This window comes from Bradysia coprophila, unplaced genomic scaffold (assembly GCF_014529535.1).
Source record: "Bradysia coprophila strain Holo2 unplaced genomic scaffold, BU_Bcop_v1 contig_297, whole genome shotgun sequence".
NCBI classification, from domain to species: domain Eukaryota; kingdom Metazoa; phylum Arthropoda; class Insecta; order Diptera; family Sciaridae; genus Bradysia; species Bradysia coprophila.
In genome coordinates this window covers 5040885-5065378 of record NW_023503555.1, presented here as the reverse complement: position 1 = coordinate 5065378, position 24494 = coordinate 5040885, and the positions used below count along the sequence as shown (strand labels likewise).

The window sequence follows — 24494 nt, the reverse complement described above, 5'->3', positions numbered from 1 at the left end:
CTAAGAATAGCTCATTTGGGTGCGCAAGAATTTCTGCATCGTATCGAACCGAACTTGATAATGCGCATTGTGGCCCATCTATAAATTTCTTCCGATGTACACTGGAAAATCGACGAAATGAAATTTGCTCCTTTTGATGATGGTGTGGAAATAAGAACTTTTGATCTTTTGATGAAGATTTAGTGAGAACGGAAATTCATTTTCAGCAGTCTTTACTATTCGTTCCATCGAAGAATAATTTCAATTAAAATATTTGACCAAAAATCAACGTTGAATCCTTTTTAGAACTTGATTTCATCGTAGATGGAAGTCTACCTAGTCAGTTTAGATTTTCTTAATACAATTCACATCAATGTGATTAATAAAGCGCATAAAAATCTCCTTTTCAACATTTTCCTAAATGACCGTATCGATAAGTGCACCGGTTATCCTTTTCCATCCCTTTCACATTAACAGTGTACATCCCAAAAAATTTCATACGCCAGCAATTGCAACTATAAAATTTTGAACTTAGTTTGTGCGCGTTCGTGGCGAGAACAACTTATCGGCGTTATACCCGTAGTGTTAAGCTATACGAATTAAATATCATTTTTAAACCAGATCAAAAGAAAAGGACACACACAAAAAAAGACCTACCAAAAATAAAACAAAAAAAAAATAAAACGAAAAAAAAACTAAAACAAAAAAATGCCATCAAGTGATCAGCCCTGATAAATATTCGCTCCTTTTTTTAAACTAATTAAAAAAAGGAAGCGATGGGGCCACCACTGTTAGAAACCTGGAAAAGGAAACCACGGCTTCCGTTAGCTATGTTCGGTCTGATAGTCGCCTCCTTTTTACTTCCATCAAAACTAGTTAACGCAGATTCACTTTTTCATGAATACACCACAGATATAACAACTTCATCAACCAATATTTACAATATAAGTGGTAGGTTCATTTTTTTTTTTGACGATAAATATATAATAATCACACACAAGAAAAGCTTTCTTTTCTTTAATTTTTACTAAGCTGGGAGAAAAAAAATTTACTGAAATAAAATGAAGAATTGCCAAGTCGTTGGCTTTCTTCGTTTTTTTTGCTATTTTCAAATATATTTTATTGATTATGAATATTTTGTTGTTGTCGGTGATGGTGAGGTGGTGATGGTGGTGGTTGTGGTGAAGAAAAGATAAATGCATTGATAAATAATTTATTTGAAACAATAGAGAGAAAAAATACTAATTGCAAGTCCGTCCACATAACAGATTTATTATACTTCGATGACCTATTTAAGGAACATAAAAAAAAATTTATTAAAAACCAAGTGTGCGACACATAACATTCGGGACAATTGAAAAAATACTAACACGATAGTGTACGTACCCATTAATATATATACAAATAGTCAAATGTGAAAAGTGAATATAGAGAAGAGAAGAAGAAAAATCGCTGTAAGCAGCGATTTTCCATATTCTCGTATATATACCTATATATACAACACACACCATGTTCGAGTCTCTATATGGTAGTACACCTCTATACTAGAAAACGGGGAAAATAAATCAATATATTTATGCGCTAAAATGTTTGCCTTTAAAGTGTTTCAATTTTACGCTCAATTTGGATTTGTGTGCAACCACTTATGGGATTAGAACACACAAAAAATATTAAACTTTTCCCAGTAAAACGATTATAAACGCTTTAATTGTTTATACTGTAAATGAACATGCTGGGCAATTTTTTTTCCATATTCCGATGGGAGCTTAATAATCATAAAGTTGTTGTGTGTTTTTGATACGGGCTGAAAAATTGGTATATTATATTTTACTGCGAAAATTTTAGTTTTGATTTGAAACTTATATTTTATTGGCAACAATAAAATGGAATTTATTCGGTCGAAAATAATTACAATTTAATTAAATATTCATTGAAAGTATGAATTATAATGTCACACATTGTTCGTGATGGCAAGTGCACACAGCACGATAATAATAAACATTTTGATTGCTGATGGACGGATTTCATTTCAGTTTTATATTTTGAAATCAAAATTATCTTTTTAATGGGAATCACAATTATTATTCGCGTTGTGATTGTAAAAAGATTCGTTTTTTCCTTAAAAAAGCTTGGAGCTACATTATACGTCCGAATATATTGTGAGCTATTCAAACAAAAATTCAATTAGACTTTCACAAATACGTATCACTAGATTTAATTACCGAATCTTTTACCTTGTTTGTTCGTTTTATGTAATATTGCAATAATAGTAGATTATTCACCTCTGTCCACATGTTTATTTAGACACTTGGGGAGTTATTGCATGAGCCCAAGGCGAATGGTATAACCCCAAGTGTCTAAATAAACATTTGGACAGAGGTGAATACGCTATTTTATCTACAGACGGCGAAATAATAGCACTTTTTCACTGCTATTATTTCACCTAGGTAGATAAAATCTATTACTTCATTAGTTGTAACATCCAGTTTGCTACGTAAGACAACATTAACAATAGTTTTGCATTCGCTGCCGTTAACAGATGATTCACATAGATTCACATGACTTTCCATTGACGATTTTAAACTCATCATATCTCAGTACCGTAACTATAGGAGTAGAACTAACACTGAAACTGACTAATACTTTCGCGACGGTGGGAATGTATCATGCTACATATAGCCAAAAAAATTAATGACCGAACACATATATGACTCGTTCTATCCCCAGTTCACAGTGTTTTGGTTTTTACCATTTTAATTGCTAACAATTTTAAACCGTTGAAAACGGTTTTGTATTTCTTCTACTTCGTTTTATTTGAGATTGAAATAAAATCTATTACTTCATTAGTTATAACATTCACTTTGATACAGGGTTTTTATGAAATTCATGGCATGAATGAAAATCAGCAAATTCATTTTCAGATGAATTTTTGTACGGTTGGTAAGAAATGTACTAGTTATATCAGACAAGAATAACCACTGTCGTTAACGAATGATTCACATAGATTCAATTTGTGTCTCCAATTTGTGTTGCAATTGACGATTTTAATCTCGTCACATCTCATTACCGTAACTATAGAATTAGAATAATATTTTCCTGACCGTGGGATGAGTCTTCAGTAGTAGTTTTTCTAGTTTTAGGGTTTTTAATAAAGTCGCTCGAATGAAGGTTTTCGTCGTTTCCCCTTCGCCTTATTCAGCAAATATTCTCCGCGATTGAGTTCATTTGTTGTAAAGTTTTGATAAGGACAAAACTGTATCTCAAAATGTATTGAATTAGGTCATAAGACATCATGCAATTTTTGGACAAAAAAAATTGAATTGAATTCAATAGAAGTACTACGCTACAGATAGCCAAACAACGAAAAATAGAATTACATAATAGATATGACTACTTCCATCCTCCGGTTGCAGTGCGATATATTTGAAGATAAAACTAAACATGAAACCGTGTCGAAATGCCTCTGTAAGCAGCCCCCAATTATCTATATTTAATTACTAGATACTATAAGTATGTATGTACCATTTGTACCATCTGCAACAAAGCCGAATTTTTGACTTAGTTTTCAGTTTTTACCTTTTTAATTGCTGGCAATTTTAAATTGCAGCGTTCGAAACTGTGTTGTATTTCATTGCATCGTTTAAGCTAATTGCTTTAAAATGTAAAGTTGAAGTGAAATTGCAAGAAGTATGTAGCGAAAATTATTCAGAGATTGGTTAGTGAGAAACAACTGGAACAAAAATGTTCCTCAGAGGAGATTGTTCAGTTTTCTTGTTCTTTGAATAACATTAGGAACTGGCAGACGGATCCGTTCATTTAATTTCTTGTACGTTTGAGTAAAGTTAGTCACATTCAAATCATTGATAATGACGCCAAGTCCTTTGTATTTTATCATTTTTTGGGGACATGTTAGCGAATTATAAGAAAAATGAAATTTCAATTTTCTTTATTAATTTGTTAAAAGAAAGCTTACGTATTTTATTTTTCTTATAATTCACTAATAGATCACGTAATAGATCTGTTAAATTCTTTTGCAGATGTGGAGAGACAAAGAGTTGTGTGTGTGATTATATTTACTTAGTGTTTACTGTATTCACGTGCAAATAATTCAAACACAAGACAACGTTGTATAATTTCGGAAAAACATCTGACGCAATTCCACCCGCAGCAAGCCTCCATAACATAATGAACCCATTAGCAACAGAGAGTGAAATATTTAGGTCGATAAATTTGAAAATGCATTTCCGGATGCATCAATCAACGAACCATTTTTGAAATTTCAATTTTTTTTAAATTTGTGCTCGCGAACCCATATAAGCTTTTAATGTAGTTATTGTTCGGGAATTGATCGATTTCCGGCATTGAACCGTTAAAACGCACAGTGTCATACCGATTGATTGAGTGCTGAGTGAATATGTTTCTCAAACGTTGTTTGTTACTTGCAATTCATTTTTTTAAAAGAATTTGTAACATTTACCTATCGAAATCTAAATACAGGAGCGAGATGTTACATCTCCTTGCATATGATGAACGAAATGAATAGGAAATTAATTTCTTTTTTTCACTCAAATAATTAAGTCACCAGGCAACCATAATTATATCGTTGTACTCAATAAGTACTACTTATATGACCGTGAATATTGTAATTAGTGAACAGCATAAATGTTTCATTAACCAGACTCTATTTGACAAAGAACATTATACCTTATTACCATCAGCGATCACATACTGGCTGATATGAATAGTTATAACAGTTCTAATTAAATACAACTTATCTCTCACTAATTTATTAATATAACCTTGTGACCTCGCTGTGACCCAGATCGAACGTGCATCGAAAATTCCTTAATGTTTTGCGTTCAGAACTCTTACCTTTTCTCTGTGTCCAGCGAGTCTCCCGCGAGTTCGTAAATTTTTTTTGTCAATCAAACAAAAACTAGAGGACAAATGCATACTTTGTCATGAAACTGCGATCGAACTGGTACCCTCAGGCAACACTAATGTTCCACAAAAAAAACTTATGTATGCTAACATTACGCCAGAAATAATTGTACAATCTATTACTTCAATTGACTTTGGAATTTTCAAGATATTATTTCAAAATCTGTTACTTCATTAGTTTCATCATAAGTTTCGTTATAAAAAGCTGTATTAGCCAGGGTTAATCAATCATTCTGTCTTTGTTGTCGATAACAGATGTATTTCGTTTTGTGAAACAAAATTTTTTAGTTGACATTTTTCACCTAATCCGTCATGTCAGATACAGAAAGACGTAGATTTAACTTTTATTATATATCTGTATATTAAGCGAAATTAGAATGAGCTAGAGGGCTCTGGATGAACACAGACAAAGTCAAGTAGCCTAAAATTTGACGAATAAAATCATTCAATTTATGTCATGCGGTTATCGTCACTACCGCAAAAATCAGCGATGGCACTGCCTTTAAAGCAAGGCTGTATACTTTGGGGAGGTCACGCAGATGCAGATACGCGGGTTACACACCACGTTTCATACAAAAAATTCACCTCGCCGTACAAATTCAATTTTGGTGAATTTGTTTGTATGGAAAAGATGTGTTCCCGCGTATCTAATAAAATGGCGATCTGTGTGACCTCCCCAAAGTATACAGCCTTGCTGTGCAATAGTGCTCAAATCCACAATCTATTAAGTCACTTATTTGACTTTTCAAAAATGAGCCGCTCCCGTCTGGCTGGTTTATTTCACTCTCCCGTGGATCAGACATACGAGATACCGTTGTTGGTGCGAAGCATTCCAACTCGCAAACGAAAAGTAATACTGTTCTGTTGTAATACATTACATAGCACGACCTATTGTATCTTGATTTCTCTAAAACTATCTCACTTGCCTTTGTCACCCAAAAGCTCGTAAAGTTCGGTATCTGGCAGATTTCTTGAGGATTTGTAGAAAGTTACCAAATTTCTCTATTTAGTATACAAGAAGTGCGTAGAAGTGCGAAGTGCGTTGTAAAAGGAAAAATGCTATTGGCAGGCGCCTGCCAATAGGATCTTTAGTAATAATTTGGCTATTGGCAGGTGCCTACGAATAGTCACTACGCTTTATAAACTTATTTGTATTTTCATAAATTGCTCAATTTTTGTACCTAGAATTGAGATTCATTGCACAACCCAAATACTTAAAATCTAAACTGATATCATTTGTGTGTTGTGTGACACTATTCACGTATATTTTTTGTCGAAGCGTCTAGGGGGTGACTGATATCGAAATGAAAATACGAATTTCTTCGGTTTCACATTCGCAAAAAATCATATCTGACTTTTAAAAATTAAATCTAGTTCAGAAACCTTTGTTTAAAGTTTGCGAATTTTGTGACAAATGTAACAAAATTTACCAGAAAATTCTACATAATAGGCCCTGGTTTGGAAGCTAAAGCTCAAATTTTATAGATTATATAGTTCATAATTCAGCGCTTTATTTCTTGTGACCAACTTCATTGCTGTCACGTTTCATGGATCAGACTTCAGAGTGAAGCAACTGAAAATGGAGCCCAAAGAATGGAGTACTCAACGTTGTAGAAATATAGATGTAACGTTACAGAGATGGTAACGTGCTTCGTGCTTGTAACTTTACGAATTGTAACGATAAGACAAAAAATCTAAACGAACGTTACAACTTGGAATTTTTTCTGTTACGTTAAGTATCCCTGCTTTACATGACTGATATTATTAAAAGTAGGTGTGAGAGTAAGTCTGGAACGGTGTACATTTTAACTATAAAGTTAATGTTTTTCAGTTACGTATTAATGTTCTACTCGACTATATGGATTTGTAACAATATCAAAGCCTTCCAGCATACACCTTTAAATCAATTAATGTTCTCCCATTTAAATCGTAATGAGCAATTTCTCGTGCTGTTGGAAATTTGAACTTGAATGACCTCTTTCCTCCCTCAATGACATTACCGTCGAGTTATAAGGAAAAATCCAGAAATCTTGTTAACGTGAAAATAATTCAAAATGCCCAACGCGAGCAAACTTATAATCCTATCTGAAAACTTCGTGTCATGTTGATGGTATAACTTCTACGACGACGACGACGGGGAAAAATTATAAGTATTACGCTAAATACAGTAAAAATGAACAAGCAAGAAAAAAAAACATCTTGTCGTTGGACCGACAAATTTAAATGAGTCCTTGCAATTAGCGCTTAATTGCTATTAGGTTTTAACAAAATAAAAGAGCCCATGCGTTAATAAGTAACTAATGAAATCTTGGCTGTGTTCGTTTGGACATTTACTTTCTTATGATGGTGGTGTATAATTGCGTCGGAAACAGGACGGTCTTATCTTTTGAAAGGTGAAACATATCTTCATGTACCCTTCAAATGAAGTCATATTAATAATATGCTAGTTTAGCACCGAATCGTTATCTTAATGCATCGTCTTTGTAGATGACTACCGAACGAAAGTACCATTTGCCATTAATTTTGCATAATAAAGAAATTTGCATATATTGTATGAACCCACGACGACGACGCCTGGTAATCGGTTCTTTTGCAACCATTTATATGCATAATGTTCAAACGATTATTAATGTTTACATTCCAATATCCACTCCACCTCTACCACCACCACCTACCTCATCAATTTACGTCCACAAATCCCATTTATTTTATCATATGAATTCCATAAATCAATGGATGGACGGATAGATGATTTGACTTGTTTCAAAGGGTAAATCGAAAGCGTCGTTTACACATCACATCTTTCGGATAACCTTGTAGCTGTGTGAATTCTTGTTGATGCTTGAGATTAGTATAATTTGTTCGATTTGATGTATTTGAACTTTTGAACTGTTTTATAGTTAGGTCGCTGAACTGCTTGATTATTATGCTAATTTCTGAATAATTTGAAATACAGGCAAAATATTCCTCGAAATATTCGGAAACATATTTATCATATTGAGCCAAGCTCAATGAAAATGTAGAAATATTTGAAATATTCTTGCAGATTCTGAAGAGATAAATAAATTAGTTCGATTAATCTGTCGAAAATAGACCGAATTGTCTATTCAACCAGTAAATCTTAGTGATTAAAGGAAATACTAGAAATTCATGGAATTACTCGGAATTGACTGCAAAAATTGAAAGTAAATTAAGGAAATACTGGAAGTAATTGAGAGGAAATACGGATGAGTACGATGATCAAAAGAATCAACCAATGCAAAAAAAAATGATCTTCTCGTCTTTAGCAACGCCAAAACGGAATCTGAGCATCGGTTTTGGTTTCAACGATTTGCTATGTTAAAAACAAATTTCGAATTTTTTTTCAAGACAAAGACAATTCATTTTCCCATACACTTAGAGACAGTGAAATTTCAGCTTGAATTTTTTTCAGCTGATCCACACAAACAGTCGGGAATATCTTGGAAAAATTTGGGAAAATGTTGGAAAACGTCAACCCAAAAATCTGATAATGATCTATCTGAATCTGAATCTCTTACTTCGTCTGATCTATTAGCTATATCTACTAATACGTATAAATGGCTTCGACTTCGTCTCGAACCATTTACCATTCCTCGAACATAAAACACCCTTTACAGTTCTTGTAGTATAAATAACTATTACATAAAAATCGCCTCGAAAATCGCATGTATACCAACCTAAACTCATTGTTAATTTTTTACACAATTTTCACGATAACAGATGACAGACGTTTCATCAGTTTGACATTTTTTTTGGTCTATTTCTTTTTGGTTGATATTTTAATTTTACGAGAATCATCTTCGTACATTATTTTATCATTAATTATTGTACAGCAGTGTGAAGAAAACGTTTACGGATTTCTGCTTTTGGTCGCATCCACGTTTTCAATCTTTTTGTCATTTGCTGGCATTGTTCTTTCAACAAACATATCGAATTAGAATGTTGCATTTTTTACTAGCTTAGGCCTTTGTCTCCATCTTTTGTGTCTCTGACTAGGCTTTTCTTTCTCGAGTCTTTAATGATTTTGGTTAAATTTTGGTTTGACTTGGAATGAATACAATCAATTGAACAAGTGAACCCATAGAGTGCCACACAGGCTAACAAAGTAAAACGCTTCATAACTGTCGATTCAATTAACTAAAAATTGTTCGTGTGTTTTCGGCTTAAGGGTAAACTTGCTGACATACAAACATACATTTTACCAGTGCTGATGAATGGCAGCGAACTGTTGATTTGTGCAAGTAAAAAGACTGGAAATCGTGCAAAATAAAGCACTTTGAATCATAACTGGAGGTTAAATCAACTCCCATTACTGCGATGGAAATGTTCAGCAATGTCAAGCCAATTGAATTGTTCTGCGAAGAAGCAGCCTTAAAATTGTTTGAGAGAATTCGACGAATCCCGAACTGCCTTTGGAACAACATCAAACCTAATGAACAACACCCTACGATCGAAAGTCTCATTTTTCCACAAAATTCAAGATTTACATACATACATATGACTTGAATCTGCAAATGAATGTGGCGCCGTTTTACCACAAAGAAGAAGCGACAAGCAAACATGAGAAAATTTAGAATGGCAAAAAATGCAATTAAAAAGGCACTGGCGGAAAATGTTGTCAATTGAAGCAAGGAGCAAATCATGATCCGATCTAACAACAAATGCAATCAAGTCGGAAAAGAGGAAGGTTTATGTAGCAAATTTCCGCAAACTGACTGGCCACGATTTGTTATACAGACACTTGAACCGAATTGGCGTCAAAAGTTCCACACTATGTCCGTTATGCAATTTAACCGAACAAACATCCGATCACATTATCAATTGCTCCAGATTAACTGCTTTGAAAAACAATTTGATCCAGCAAAACCTTAACGACGAAGAGCTGTTTTCAGAAATTTATATGATTTAAATGATTGAACTATGTTATTGTAATTATAAACGTTCTTGTCCAGAAACATAGCATTAGACACAAAAAAAGGGTAAACTGTTTGGCTGGAAACACACTGTCAAGGTTAAACAATGACAAACGCAGCACAATAGTCGACATCAGCAATTCAAAATTGACAGCCTTACAACAATTCATTTGGAGAGTTCAATATTTTGAGCTTAAAAAGCTTCCTTAAAAGCTAGCCTGCGTTGCGACTCATAATCAAGGTTCTGAAAGAACAGGTTAAGACACTTACGAAGGCGGGTGAAACACAAATCTTGACAATTCAGACATGTATATTGTTTAAAAAGTCAACTTGAAAACAAAATATTTTTTTGTTAAGTTGAAATCGTCATATAAAATTTTCAAAAACCTAGTTGGCGCTACGGGAAAATTTTGATCACACCGCCTTCGTGATCAACTCGAAAGTGTCTTAAACTGTTCTTTCAGAACCTTGCTCATAATAATCTTGAACAAACCAAAAGTATATTATGTCACCCTACCTTAATCTTGACAAGCGAAAAGTTTGTAGCCGTCGCCGTAGGTTGCTTCAAGTAAACTACCTCCGACATTTCATTGTCATTTTTTCTTACTGTCGGGTTATATAAATAACTCCAATCCAATAAATTCACATGTTTCAATGTTTCGATGATAATAAAAAAGACGACAGAAGCATCTGTTCCTCAAGTATAAAATGCTTTATTACTTCAATAGAATGACATTACGTACTCTAGAGAATCATCCACTAAAATTGCGCTATATGTTTTCTCAGTGATTTTTTTGTTGTATATTTTTCTTCTGGCATCTTACGTTACATAGAAGCATTTCGACACGAAGGGAATCTTTCAACAGCCAACATATTGGTATAAATATATCGCAAAAGATACATCCGAGCGAAAAATGGGTCAAACAATTCTGTTGTAACACACATAATATCGGATTGCAAGCGGGGATCGGTTAAACCGGATCGAGTGCTTATTATTATATTTGTTGTTATATTGCCCCGTCATTTAATTTTATTTTGTATTAACACGACCATCTGGTGTTAAGTAAGGAAGATAAAAATCTCCGGTTCATTAATTAGTTTAAATCCTTTGAACACTCAATTTCATGTAATAAATTTGTTTGATATCCGGTTTAATCCTCTTTACTACTCTATCAGTTTTGCTTCACTTTAATGGTAGTTCAAGTGGTCTTCGTAGTGATAGATTTTTTATTAGATATGAACATGTGCGTGCGGCAGCTTTTATGAGAATTTTAATAGTTTTTAAATAAATCAGAGAAATATTATAAGGATCATTAAAAACTGTTTTCTAATCCGTAGATTTGTGGTTGTCTACAAAAGTTTATAATTTTAGTACGAACAGAGCTTGATGGTGGATTGAAGATTTTGGTACACACCATTTAATCACCTTTAAATGTCAAGTCTACTACTTCCGTTGTGTTAATTTTTTATATCTTTGGCTATAAAATCTTCTACTTCATTTTCTTAACATAAATATTGCTATTTAATGAAATGCTGACGAGAGCCGATTTATTTATTATTATCGTCGTTGCAGATATTAGATGATTAACCGTTTCTCAATCGGCACTGATTTTTTGTAATTAACGAAAGTAGATCCAGCATTTTACATTTTTGGTCGAACAGGGGGAGTAATCCATATTGTGCACCTTTCTTCATAATGCGCACGATGTCTTGGACGGAAGGGGTTAGACCAAAGCGTGCTCTACATACATTTCGAATTTTTACACTGACCGGCCATTGACTGGAGCCTCCAGGCTGGAGTACAGCTTTTTTAGAGGATCGTTTTTGACGGTACAATGTTTGACCGTCATGAAATTGAAAAGAAACGACACAACTTCAACGTGAAATCATCCAATCTCCTGATTACACTTCAAAAATATAAATTTTCATTATGCCTTAAACTTAAAAATTTCTACCAAAAAATCGTTTGAGTAGTCGTAATAATTGTTGAGTTCGGAAGTCATATCTCAGACACTTCTCTTAAATTTGTCCGACTTTATAAGAGTTTTAAGGTTTCTCTACAGTTCTTGTTCTCGAATTTTCCTTGGGAAATTTCATTCAGTTGTGTGTACAATAAATGTACAATTTTTAAAGTTCAAAAAAAATGTTTTACTTCCTTACAAATGGAGGAGCTTGTTACCAAATTTACCACAACTATAACTGCATTAATGTTCATCCGTTCACCTTTCGTTTCAGGCACCAACGCAACAGAAGTGGCTAAGGATCCTCTATTTCCTGTTGACTTATTTTCGCCAGAAGAACGTCGTAATGGTGCTATTGTCTTTCATATAGTGGGAGTAATGTATATGTTTGTCGCACTGGCTATAGTATGCGACGAATTTTTTGTGCCTTCTTTGGACGTGATCATTGAGAAATTGGGAATAACTGATGATGTGGCTGGAGCCACATTTATGGCAGCCGGAGGAAGCGCACCAGAATTATTTACAAGTGTTATTGGTGTCTTTGTGTCATTTGATGATGTCGGTATTGGAACAATCGTCGGTTCGGCTGTGTTTAATATTCTATTTGTAATTGGTATGTGTGCGTTATTCTCAAAAACTCTATTATCATTAACGTGGTGGCCATTGTTTCGCGATTGTACGTTTTATAGTATCAGTTTGTGCACGTTGATATATTTTTTTCGTGATAATGAAATTTACTGGTGGGAGGCGTTGGTGCTGTTTATGATCTATGTATTCTATGCGATCTTTATGAAATGGAATCAACAGGTCGAGCGTGTGGTGAAGAAATGTCTCTACAAGAATAAGGTGACCAGAGTTCGAAGCACTGATCAACTAATGCCTGCAGTAAGTAGTGTACCATGCATGATTAGTGTGTTTTATTGAAACCGATATATAATCTCTCACTTGACTTAAATAAAATTTTTGACGAATTTTTTCACGATTTTTATTTTTATTTTTACTTTTTGGTTGATTTTGTAATACGACACCTTCCCGTATTTTACATTGCTGAATATATTACGAAATTTATTCGAAATTGTTTTTGAAATTGATTGGCAGAACAGAATTTTGATTTGAAATTATTTCTGGTAAAATTACGATTGCTTGACGACGTGCATCTATAATATATAGAGGTTTTGATTTCACAGGAAATACCCAGACACCAATTGTAAGTTCATCTATTTCCATCCAACCATTTTGCAAACATCGAGAGACGATCGAGGTCTCAGCGTATGAACTGATATTGATACCTCTTAAACGTTTAAAACCAAAAGTATTAAAACATCTGGAGATTTCAGACTGCTATGACATCTGTTATCAACAGAAGGACAATGAATATTCCAGCAGATAATATGGTTTTATATAGTAGGGTACATGGTTGAACAAGTGAAGTAGTAAATTTTTAACTTTCTCTTGAATGTACTTACGACGAAAGAAGTAACAGATTCGATATAAGTTAGACATATCTTCTAATCTCTTGGAAATACTTAGAAGAAAGGAAGTAACAGATTCGACAAGACGCTCGGCACACTCACTTAGAAAAGATTTTTGAACGTTCCAATACGACTAGAATGGGCACATTTCCAAACTAGCGTCGTAATTGTTATATATATTCGCTGTCTGTGACAAGTTGGAGAATATGGAAGATTTAAAGGAAAACCACAATTGGCCTACAAAAGTTCAGGTTTGGTTTTCTCATGGGTCAGCAATCTACCTATTTTGATGAAATTAATTTCTTAAAATTATCGAAATTAATGAAAATTATGGAAATAATGAAAACTCTAGAGTTCTCAAAATTCTCGAAAAAAAAACCCTGAACTCTTGTAATAAAAAATTCATAAAAACTCTCCTCAAAAGCATTGATATGATATAATGCTAGATTTCTGACCCATGGATTTCAATTATCAGGTTCTGTGTCCCCAACGACAGTGTACTTGTATTTTTCTTATTGAAGTATCATTATTCGATCGATTATTCGAGCGTCAAATTAATATCTTGAAAGCGGCAATTCGAACAAATATCGCTGCATATTTGGGTGGTATTTGTGACGATTTGTCAAATTTGTTGAACGGAAAATATTCTTTTCCGTCTACCTTCGTACCACATTCACCATTATCAACACTGATTTTGTGTTAAGTGCTCAACGCTTTAACATATATTCAATCTTCTATGTGTTGTATACGGTACTCCGACCCAGATTTGAATGCCATCACAATTTTTATCGCATCAAATTGACATTAAATGGAAAACTTTTTTCGCTCATAAAAAAATAAACCGAAAATGTAAAGCAAAGCGTTACATAACACTGAAAAACGAATTTGTTTTTATGTTAGAAAATCCAGTGTGCTCATAAAATCATCATTTCCGTTGTATTTTTGCGGATGACCTTTCAATTGGTGTGTTGGATTTTCCATCAAAACCGCGCATATATATGAATTGAATGATGGAACAAATTTAATTGAATTACTTTTGATTTTGAAACTAGAACATCACCAATTTTAAGTAAATTTGTTTAGGTGGAATCTACACGTTTTCATAAATGCTTCTAGATGCTCCAAGAAAGAATAAAATAGACCAAGTGAGAGTATTGTTGCACGGCATTTTATTATTTTTATGGCGCTTTCAGTTGACTTGAATTTTGTGGCTGTGATATAGTTCTTTTTCTTAGAAGAATATAAAAAAAGCGTGTCAGCCCGTGGAGACTTAATGGCCTTTGTTCAAAATAAATTTGTTTCGATCCCTTTGCAGCATGTAACTGTATATCCAGGCTAGCTAAGAAATTCAGATTTTCAAACAAGCTTTCGAACCGAATTCTGCAAATGAGGCAAAAACTATGCATCAATCGTGTCATTATTGTACAGAATAAATTTATTGCCTGTCCCATGCGAAAGTTGACCATTACACAGCAGCTTAGCCCCTGTGTAAATGATCCATTACCTGACGAATATTTTCGGTTCACTTTATGCGAATTCAACTTTCGCATGCTGCAGGCAATAAACCAGAATACATCAGACGGTGCGGCAGTAAATCATTAATTCGGAAACTACCTTGTAATACTCGGAAACTCACAGGTGTGTATGAGCAACTTGCTCCGGTAAACGTTTTTCGACAAGTGTAGATTTTGTACATCCAAGCCGAAGGCAGTTACCGAAGCTTGTTGCTCAAAAACACACTAGTGAGTTTGATTTTATCACAAAATTCTTACCTCATGTTATGAATTACTTCCTCAACATCAAATGTAATGTATACATGTACTATTGCTTGTTCACATCTAGTGTCTAGTAAAATTTACTGCAAGAAATGAGAGTGGAAGGAAAATTATTGTACCGATTCATGTCATGTTCTTCCCAGCCAATTCATTCCTTCAATATACTACCATCCTATTTTACAAGTGGAATGGACGGACAATTTTTAGCCCCGTACGAAGTACGAAGGGGCTTATAGGATTACGATGCCGTGTGTAATTGATGGAATTCGAAGCAGAGGGTAAGGGCAAAGTGTTTGCCTATGTTCATAGATAACGAATCCGCAATAAAAATTTTGTCTGTCCGTCTGTCCGTCTGTCCGTCTGTCCTTCTGTCCGTCTGTCCTTCTGTCCGTCTGTCCGTCTGTCCGTCTGTCCGTCTGTCCGTCTGTCCGTCTGTCCGTCTGTCCGTCTGTCCGTCTGTCCGTCTGTCACGTCGATATCTTGAGTAAATCAAATCCGATTTCAAAAAAAAAAATTTTCCCTGAAAGGTAGTTGAAATAGTGAGGCTAAGTTCGAAGATGGGCGATTTTGGGTCGACCCCTCCAGAGCTGGGGCCCCATAAGTGCTTTAACGTTTTCCAAAGATTTCTCTGGCCATTTAAAGGCTACACTTGTAAGTGATACATCAAATGAAAGGTATTTACAATACCTATCCACAAAAAAAAAGTTTATGGAAATTGGATGACCGACTCGTGAGTTAGACCCCTTGGTGTGAACTAGGTACAGGGCGGCAATCCGTTTTTGCTTGTAGGTTAGTCAAATTTGAACGGATTTAGATGGATTTTAATTTATTAGATAGGTATTGACCGTACCAATCAGGGAAAAAAAAGTTTATGAAATTCGGTTTACCGGAGCGTGAGCTAGGTCTCTTGGAGTGAGCTTATATGTGGCTACTCGGCCGTACAGTGAAGGTGGTGTTTTTTGTTAATATCTCGAGTAAAATTTAACCGAATTTCATGATTTTTTTTTGTTTGAAAGGTACTAACGAATGTAAAGCAGCCGTTGTACTTTCCACCTCCTAACAAAATGGCCGCCGGCCGCCATTTTGGATTTTTATAAAATCAATATAAATCGGTGAAAATGATAATTCCAAAATCACTGATCAGTGGGAAGTGTAGTTTGTGTTACTTTTGAAAGGAACGTCGTACGGGGCTTCGTAATTGCGCTATGCGCAATTTTTAAGACGTACACATTGCATAAGAATTTTACGACGTTTACGGGCGCAATAGGCTTACGGTAAGAGTAGGGCGACGGACGAAGTAGGGTCACGTGCGCAATAGATGTACGGGTTTGTACGGGGCTCAGTCGCAGCAAACGCTCCGACTGTTCTGACGGCTCGTTTTATTTCGATGAATTTTAGTTCAAAAAATTTCTGTCATTGTGTTTGAGTAATACCATCCACTAAAGCTCGTCAGGGTCTCTCCAACTATGTCGGGTGATTCAAATAGATGCAAATTATAAAATTGCATGTGTTGTGTTCCATAACTCACACGAAGAAAACATGCCTAATGTCTGTACGAATCATCTATTAACGACAGCGACGACAAAAGTGAGCGACGAGCTCCGACTTATATAGAAAAATGTGTGTTAAAACTATTGAAGTAAAAGATTTTTTAACAATCTGTTTTCAATTCAAAAGAAATAATGGACTCGATGGATGTACAAGATGTGTAGGGAACTAAATTGGGTACATTGATACATGGTTTCCGCATGAAAAGTGATAAAAAGCTTTCGATAGAACTTTAAGCTTTCTTTAAAATACGGAAACTAACAATGTCATTCCTGACGACCATATTGGCTCAAAAACATCAACTTACGAAATCTAAGAAAAAGCCACTTATATGAACTACGAACGTTATAAAAACTTGATCTACGGTACTAATGGCAATCTATCCAATCTACTTACTTGTGTAAAGCTATCTGTTTATTTAATCATATTTATCCTTGAAAACTTTTAAGTTATGTCCTGTGCGTGACTCACGATTGACGTGAATGTACCAAAATGTATTAAATGACGGTAATTGAAACTAATACGCAAACTTGATGATAAAAAACTTGGATAATCGATAAAAAAAAATTTCTGTATTACTTGCGCTGATTGATACGAATGTTTTGTGTAAATCACTTTATCATGCACAATCAAATATTCATCGAATTATGAATGTAACATTCAGAATCTTCAGAATATTGAGTTGAACATTTTAATTTTGCTGGTTACATTTGAAGTAAAGGAGGTACTAGATGCTGTTTACATACCGGAGCTGGATGTAATATTATGCGTCGAAGCCGTATTCTGTCCATGTTTTCTGTTTTTCGACGCATTTAAGCGTTTACAAATCTAGGGTTGTTGGATTTTTTTGTAATGTCACATTTACGTGTGATTATTGATTTTGGCCTCGCCTCGGTTAAACACGTGATTCGACTTTTTCACTTTTTATCCTAATTATGTAAATGTGATACTGAGTCACTTATGCTCAAAACAAACGAGGCATTGAAAACGTGTTTTGGTCCTATTTTTCATGACGAAATTTTCGAAACTGTCAAATGAAGTTAGAACTTTTTCTATTAAAAATCGCAATTGCTGCATCTGTCAATGAAAACTAGGACCAAAACACGTTTTCAATGCCTCGTTTGTTTTGAGCATTAGTCACTGAGTTATTGAGTCACTGAGTTATTGAGTCACTGAGTTATTGAGTCACTGAGTTATTGAGTCACTGAGTTATTGAGTCACTGAGTTATTGAGTCGCTGAGTTATTGAGTCACTGAGTTATTGAGTCACTGAGTTATTGAGTCACTGAGTTATTGAGTCGCTGAGTTATTGAGTCACTGAGTTATTGAGTCACTGAGTTATTGAGTCACTGAGTTATTGAGTCACTGAGTTATTTAGTCATTGAATTATTGAGTCACTGAGTTACTGAGCTACTAAGTCAATGGGTCTATGAGTCAATTAGTCACTGAATAACTTAATCACTGAGTCAATCAATCACTGAGTCGTTGAGTCACTGAGTTACTAAGTTGCTAAGAAATGATAACTGGCCTGATTTAATCAGATTCTATCTTTTCAAACTCAGATCAACCCGTCACAAGCTTACGTTCTGCAGACCTCACACTTAGCAGAATAGACTTCCAATGGTAGACTGAAATAATTCTCTGTAACAACAAACATCCCTGACACTGTGTTGTGTCGCGTTTTAAGTCTACAAGTCTACTTTGTGCCATCACTCAACCATTTATATTAAAAAATATGTGATTTCTAATTCGAGTCAGACTTCTGTTTTTCGGAAACTATTGAACGCATGTAAGGACTGATCTGACTGCGCTGAGCTTCTGAATCATCCCTGTTTCTAAATAAGCCATAAAAATCACCCAGATGACAAAATGACTTTTTTTTGCCGTTGTATTACAAAGATCGGAAAATTCGTATGCGTATTCATCTAGCTGTATACGATGTCAACAGATCCGAAATTTTTCCCATTTACAATCACTGTCTGCAATTTTGAAAATCATGATATCTTTTCCTTAAACCATCTTTGTTTTCACTCATATCAACTGTGAAACGATGTCTGCTTGATTTATCAAACAATAGCACAAATATATTGACAAAATTATAAGGCCCAGCTAACACAGAGAACATTTTCCTTTGATAGATGTAATGTGAAATTTTCATAAAGTGTAGACCGTAGACGGTATTACGTTATGCAACAACGTTTTTTTCTCCCTTTGAATGTGCAAAAAAAAGACGAAGAATATTGTGAACGACAAAAATTTGTCATTGTGTGTTACATATGTTCCTTCATCCGAGAGTTTCAATTTGCACAACCTAACAGCATAAAAACAGGATAAATCTCTGATTTGATAATTTTCATTTTCTACTTCGTTATTCCGAGCATCAAAAACCTTTTTTTTCTCATTGTTAAAAGGTAGAAGTCATCTCCATTGTCCTGGAATATAATTTTTCAAAACAACTTCCATATGATGCACTGAATGTACCATGGTTGGTAACATAAATAGAATATATTTTATATGGTGGTGTATCGTACTACAACTGCTGTATATGTCGTTCTGTGAGGCAAAACTTTTCTATCTTTTATTTGAAATTTTTATACGGAAATATTTCCCTACGGCACTATATGGGTTTTTGCACGGTTTTGCAACGGTTTTTCCCTTTACACATTTCTCTTCAAATGTAATTTCTGTTTTGAATTGAAGGATATTCATTTTTTTAATGCTCATGCTTCGCTTGTGATGAACTGAATGTTTATGCTTCCGACTTCCTCTTTAATCTTCGTTTTTCGTTTTAATTGTTAAAATCGAATTGAATAATGAGCTCTATTGTGTATACAAATAATGTCGGTGGACAGACATGCTCAGTGTTCTGGGACTGTAGATTTATTTCTTGTCATCAAATTAATTGAACCTTCCAATAGCGGCATCAAATTTTCAAACTGTATATAAGACGGCAGAGTAAAACCATTCGTAGAAACTTAAGTCACGAGGTGAAGCCACGATTCGAGATAACATTTTCCATTACAAATCGTTTAGCTCTTGTTATTTAATGGATTGGGTTTCAAATGAAATACTTTGTCTTTGTGATACAAACTACTACTTCTACTACTTCATTTGTTGTAACATTCGTTTTCCCATATATAAAAGGCCACTAAGCAGAGCTGATTGTTTACATTCGTCGTCGTTGTCGATAGCAGATATGAATGTCTGTTTTAATACTATGATTCTAGGTAGGAGTCCAGTTAGCTCAATCAGTAGAGCGATGGACTCACGCCCTACATGTCACGGGGTCGACACCACATCTGTAGGTAGTGATTCGTTATATGCGTTACCATAGAGCATTAAAGATTTCTGTGTCTGTTAATCTTTCATCTTTGCATCTAAGAATTTTCAACAGATTTATCCAGAATCTTTTACTTCGTTAAGTTTAAGCAAACATTTTATGGTGGTCATTTCTTCCTGTCGAAGTAAATAGCAGTAATAGTCCGGCCTATGAGAGATTGAGAGATGAGGAGGACTGGCACTAGACACAAAATATCTTTTTCTTTTTTTTTTAATGAAGTCAGTGAGTGCGATCTCGGTTCCGCGTCGATTCAACAAACTTCACATGAAAAATGGACACCCCTTCCATTTCGTTATGTAAATTACTACGCTATTCGCAGTCATCGAAGCTACACTTGTACGGAATTCATCCGAATATTTTATGTATGGAAAACATTTTCAAACCTCCATTTCTCAAACTCATACCACATTACAATAGGAAGACATGTCATTAATATTTCAATAAATTAAAATGAGAAATTGTCACACTAACGATATCGATGAATCATTTATCTCAACGAAAACAAGACGAAATTTCAATGAAAAAAGCTTTGAGAACATTATTCAAACAAGGGACACAAAAAGAAACTCAAAATATCATTTGATTGCGGCTGTCTAAAACTTATACCACAAGATGTGGTTGGAAAATAGAGGCACGTGGATTAATCAATGTATAGAGATTGGTCGGTCCACCAAATTGAGAAGAAAAACACTCATTTCCATTTGTATTTCCATCGGTTTTCTTCGTTATCTCTGTGTGAAAACAAGCGCCGTGCCTTTTTCGTAAAATCGAAGCAATGCTCCTAGCAATGCACTCGTATCTCAGACATCAAAGAGCCACCAAATGATACACGGCATGCTTGTACATGTACACTCGCATATGTTGAGTGTTTTTACTCACACCAAGAAAGTATAACTCTTATCTTAACGAAAGAAATGCAAAGCCTATTCTGACATCATCAGCCTCCAAATATTTTCTATGTTAATGCTAGGAGCAGAGCTATGGCAAAATATAGCAAAGTGAAACTTTCAAAATTTTAATGTTTTGACTGCAGACAAATAGCACAATGAAGTTACGTTGTATTTGATTTGGGAAAGCTGTAGCTTCTCAAGGAAGTTAAGCAAACATTTCTCAATGAATGAGTCGAATCAGAACTAAAACGACCAATTGTTAAGCCAATCGTTTATTTCATTTCTTCAAACAATTTCTGTCTCTTAATAAAGTTATAGAAATCACTGACTTGACGAGAAACTATCGTCGTCCAACCAAGAATTGAGATTATAATCTTCTCGGATTCTCCTCCAAAATTCAGCTCGAGTCGAAAAATAATCGACTTTCGCTTGCAAAACTTCGATATCTGACAAACCGTTTTCATTTCCGATTTGAAGGTACTGCATGGATGCAAAAGTACTGTTCGTTACCAATGGCCAAATTGGAGTCTCAGGTACATTAGGATCTCTGAATAAAAAGCACAAACATTGGCTAAGGTATTAAAAGTTATAACCAAGGTATTCCCTACCCGAATCTAGCAAAATTGGTCCACATAAGACTCATGAATTTCATTAGTTCTCTGTCTTGTCGGCTAGGAATCGTACTGTAAAACACTGTCTTTCGGAATGGAAACAGTGAAATCAAATCATCCGAATGTGCAGTTCCAAAGTAACTTTCGGTTCCACTCAAACTTGCTCTTCCTTTATGAGTGAAAAGGTAAACGTATGTGTTCCCTCGGCTATTTTCCTCGAGTCTTTTCTGGACTGTTTCAATGAATACAAGGAACCTGTCGGTAAACACCTAACAAAATAGCTCAGTTTCACGTCTCGTCTATACAAATTTTGTACTTACATCGATAAGGGTTTGTATGTCGATGGGGTTTGTCGGTGTTGTCTCGATTCCGAAATAAAATCCGTTAATGCTTCGAGTGATGTCCGCAATGTCAGTGGCATTCAAATGACTATATCCTAAGGTTGTAGGTAAAACGGAGTCCCAATTTTGAAGTAGCTCGTCTAATGATTCACTATTGTCCAAAGATGCTTTAACAAAGATTACGTTAGTACTTGGTCAGGTTCGTAGCATTCGTAAGACGATGAACTTTCTTACCACCCAAGTTTAAGAGACCTTCCTCACTGTTCATACCCACCAGCCATGGAATTTGAGCAAAACTTGAAAAACGATTGTTATAATTGCGCCGATCAATGAAAGCAGGTTCGTCAGATTCAAAAGATTCCACAACTATTGGGAACGACAGACCGGAGAAAATGAAATTTTCGATTGGAACGTTTCTTAGGCACTCGACCATTTCCTCAGTATCGTTAGCAGGGCAGTTTACTAATTGTGATAGTCTTATTGCTTGTTGTCGTGCTACGTCTGAACGAGCAGGTCCCAACAATCCTCCACTGTTTGATATCGCTCGATGAAAAAGTCCTTCAGACATCGGTGAAATCATTTGGTAAGCAACGGATGTAGCACCAGACGATTGTCCCCATATTGTCACTGAATCTTTATTTCCGCCAAAATGTTCGATATTATCTTGCACCCATTGAAGCAATAAAGCCTGATCTTTCAATCCGAAATTTCCCGGACAATTCCTATCTTCTGTTGATAGAAAGCCTAGTGCACCGATTCGATAATTACCAGCAACGAGAATAACATCATGATCGAGTAAATATTCAGGTCCGTATGTTGATGGACCTGCGTGGCCTAGAATGAAAGCCTGGAACATTGTTCCATTTAGAAACGTAAAATCTAAAATGTTTTTGGTAGACTACCCCTCCATGAAAATAGACAAGAACGTCCAGTGTGTTATTTGCGGACGTTTCAGGAACATAGACGTTTACAAACAAACAGTCTTCATTGCCGTCCACACCGATCACTCCACTTAACAAATCAATTTGAGGACACTTTGATCGTTCATTTTGTGTTACAAGTGTACCATTCCACGGTGTCGCTTTGCGTGGTGCTTTGAAACGTAAATTGCCGATTGGTGGCGTTGCGAATGGAATTCCTATGAAGGCACTTACAGTCCGACCAGTTTCGGATGTAATGTAGCGACCGAGAATTTCGCCATCATTAATTTGCTTTTTCAATTCGTCTATCACTTGAAATGACCAGCAACAGTTGAGATAAACGAAAAACAATAAAACCGAAAAAAGTTTCATTTTCTTCAAATTCTATACTTGAGCTACCGATGCCGAATTTCGTACTGGAGACGACAATCGTTGAACGTTATATACAGAAGTGTTATCGGGAACTGAGCAATTAAGCAATCGATCCCAATTATTAAAAGATTAAATTCAAATGATTTGGTTTATTGGCCGGTTTTATCTTTATCACAAGATTTTCTAAAACTGATTAGTCATACAAACACGAGGGATTTCGGGCATGTGAGGTATTGAAAACAGAAATCGATTAGATGCTGCAAAATCAGTAGTGAATGGAAAGTTTTATCTTTTGCTTTAAATTTCATAATTTCAAATTTGTTTACTGACATTTTCCCAACATGTTAAAGGTAATTTTGTCGCAAAGGGTCGGCCTTGCCTCGGGTTGACAACAACTCCTATGTACAAAGCTCCACTTAACATCATTCTCCTTCATTTTACAAACATAGCATTAACGCACTAGTGCGTAAATATATATGACTAGTCCAGCTATTTTGGCTTGAAGTTTCGATAGTCACTAAACTATATGTCCTGCTTCATATTATGAAAATCCATTTGTTTACTTAGGTCATAACTGTACTTATAAATATTTGTTAACCTAGATTTGTTAAGTTGGAAATTGTTGTTTACGACCGGAGCGTAGCCAACATGTCCCCAAGAAAGAGTTGTTTGTTTACCGAGGACAGAAAATTGAAAATTAAAGCAAGAGCGAAGTTTTGCGTCCAGAGTTGGAATTTCCAATTTTCTTCCAGAGTTGAACACTACCATTTTGTTATGTGTGAGGTGTGATTAACCGTTTTTCTCAACGAAACAACATTTCGTAACAGTAAATAAATGTGTATTTTCTCCCATTTTAAAACCAGATGGCAGAAAGTCGACATTTTCTGCCCCGAACTGTCGTTAGACGAAACATTAATAAAACATCATTTGCTCATGGCCTTTTGAGTGAAGAAAATAGGGTTAATAGGGTATATATGAAAACGAAATTTTCTACTTTTTCCCCAATTAATACGTAATTTTTCACGAAAAAGACATCCAGCTTTTCAGTTGAGTTGAGAAAATTGGCTATTTTCTCACCTGCATTGCGAAAAATATTTATTTCATGTAAATTGTTGATTCGATATAAATAAGACATGGCCTTTGGTTGAATCGTGTCATGACTCTCCAGAAACTTCGAGTTCACACGCTCTTCACAATTGTGTCATAAGTTGAAAACATTATGTACTCGAAATATGCTTCGCTAACAAAGAACCAACACAATGAAATTGGAAATTTCATTTTTCTTACAATGAAAGGCCCCTTACAAAAACTTTTTTTTTATGTTGTGTGCTTCAATCTCCCGTCGTTGCGTTGTAGTGAATATAATAAATATTATCGAGGCCCTGTGGCCTGTAAACGCTATTGACAATAT

The 24494-nt window shown here is 35.0% G+C and overlaps 2 protein-coding genes across 4 annotated transcripts in view; one reads left to right on the top strand and one right to left on the bottom strand.

Annotated features, from left to right (window-relative positions):
• Positions 1–499: 499 nt before the first annotated feature.
• Positions 500–24494, top strand: part of LOC119078414 (sodium/potassium/calcium exchanger Nckx30C) — a 45693-nt gene continuing 21698 nt past the window's right edge. For 2 of the 3 annotated variants that reach the window (XM_037185917.1, XM_037185916.1), the window contains exons 1-2: positions 501–930; positions 12090–12700. In XM_037185917.1, the coding sequence (XP_037041812.1) occupies positions 756–930; positions 12090–12700 (786 nt within the window). In that variant the 5' untranslated portion in view covers positions 501–755. Of the gene's footprint in view, positions 931–12089; positions 12701–24494 lie in introns of all 3 variants that reach the window. The other variant, XM_037185918.1, reaches the window with a different exon arrangement.
• LOC119078415 (esterase FE4-like) lies at positions 21102–23375 on the bottom strand. The gene is made up of 5 exons (XM_037185919.1): positions 22694–23375; positions 22026–22638; positions 21771–21958; positions 21448–21719; positions 21102–21386 (listed from the first exon to the last, which is right to left on the bottom strand). Exons 1-5 carry the CDS (start codon positions 23081–23083, stop codon positions 21161–21163), a joined length of 1689 nt encoding a protein of 562 aa, XP_037041814.1. The 5' UTR covers positions 23084–23375; the 3' UTR covers positions 21102–21160.

What these genes read in the sequence shown, in the direction of transcription:
- LOC119078415 (XM_037185919.1), bottom strand. Translation starts at nt 23,083, where the DNA reads ATGAAACTTTTTTCGGTTTTATTGTTTTTCGTTTATCTCAACTGTTGC. An exon ending in TTGTCTATTTTCATGGAGGG is followed by an intron (nt 22,639 to 22,693) that starts GTAGTCTACCAA and finishes ACAATGTTCCAG; the next exon opens with GCTTTCATTCTAGGCCACGC. An exon ending in ACCAATTTTGCTAGATTCGG is followed by an intron (nt 21,387 to 21,447) that starts GTAGGGAATACC and finishes CTTTTTATTCAG; the next exon opens with AGATCCTAATGTACCTGAGA.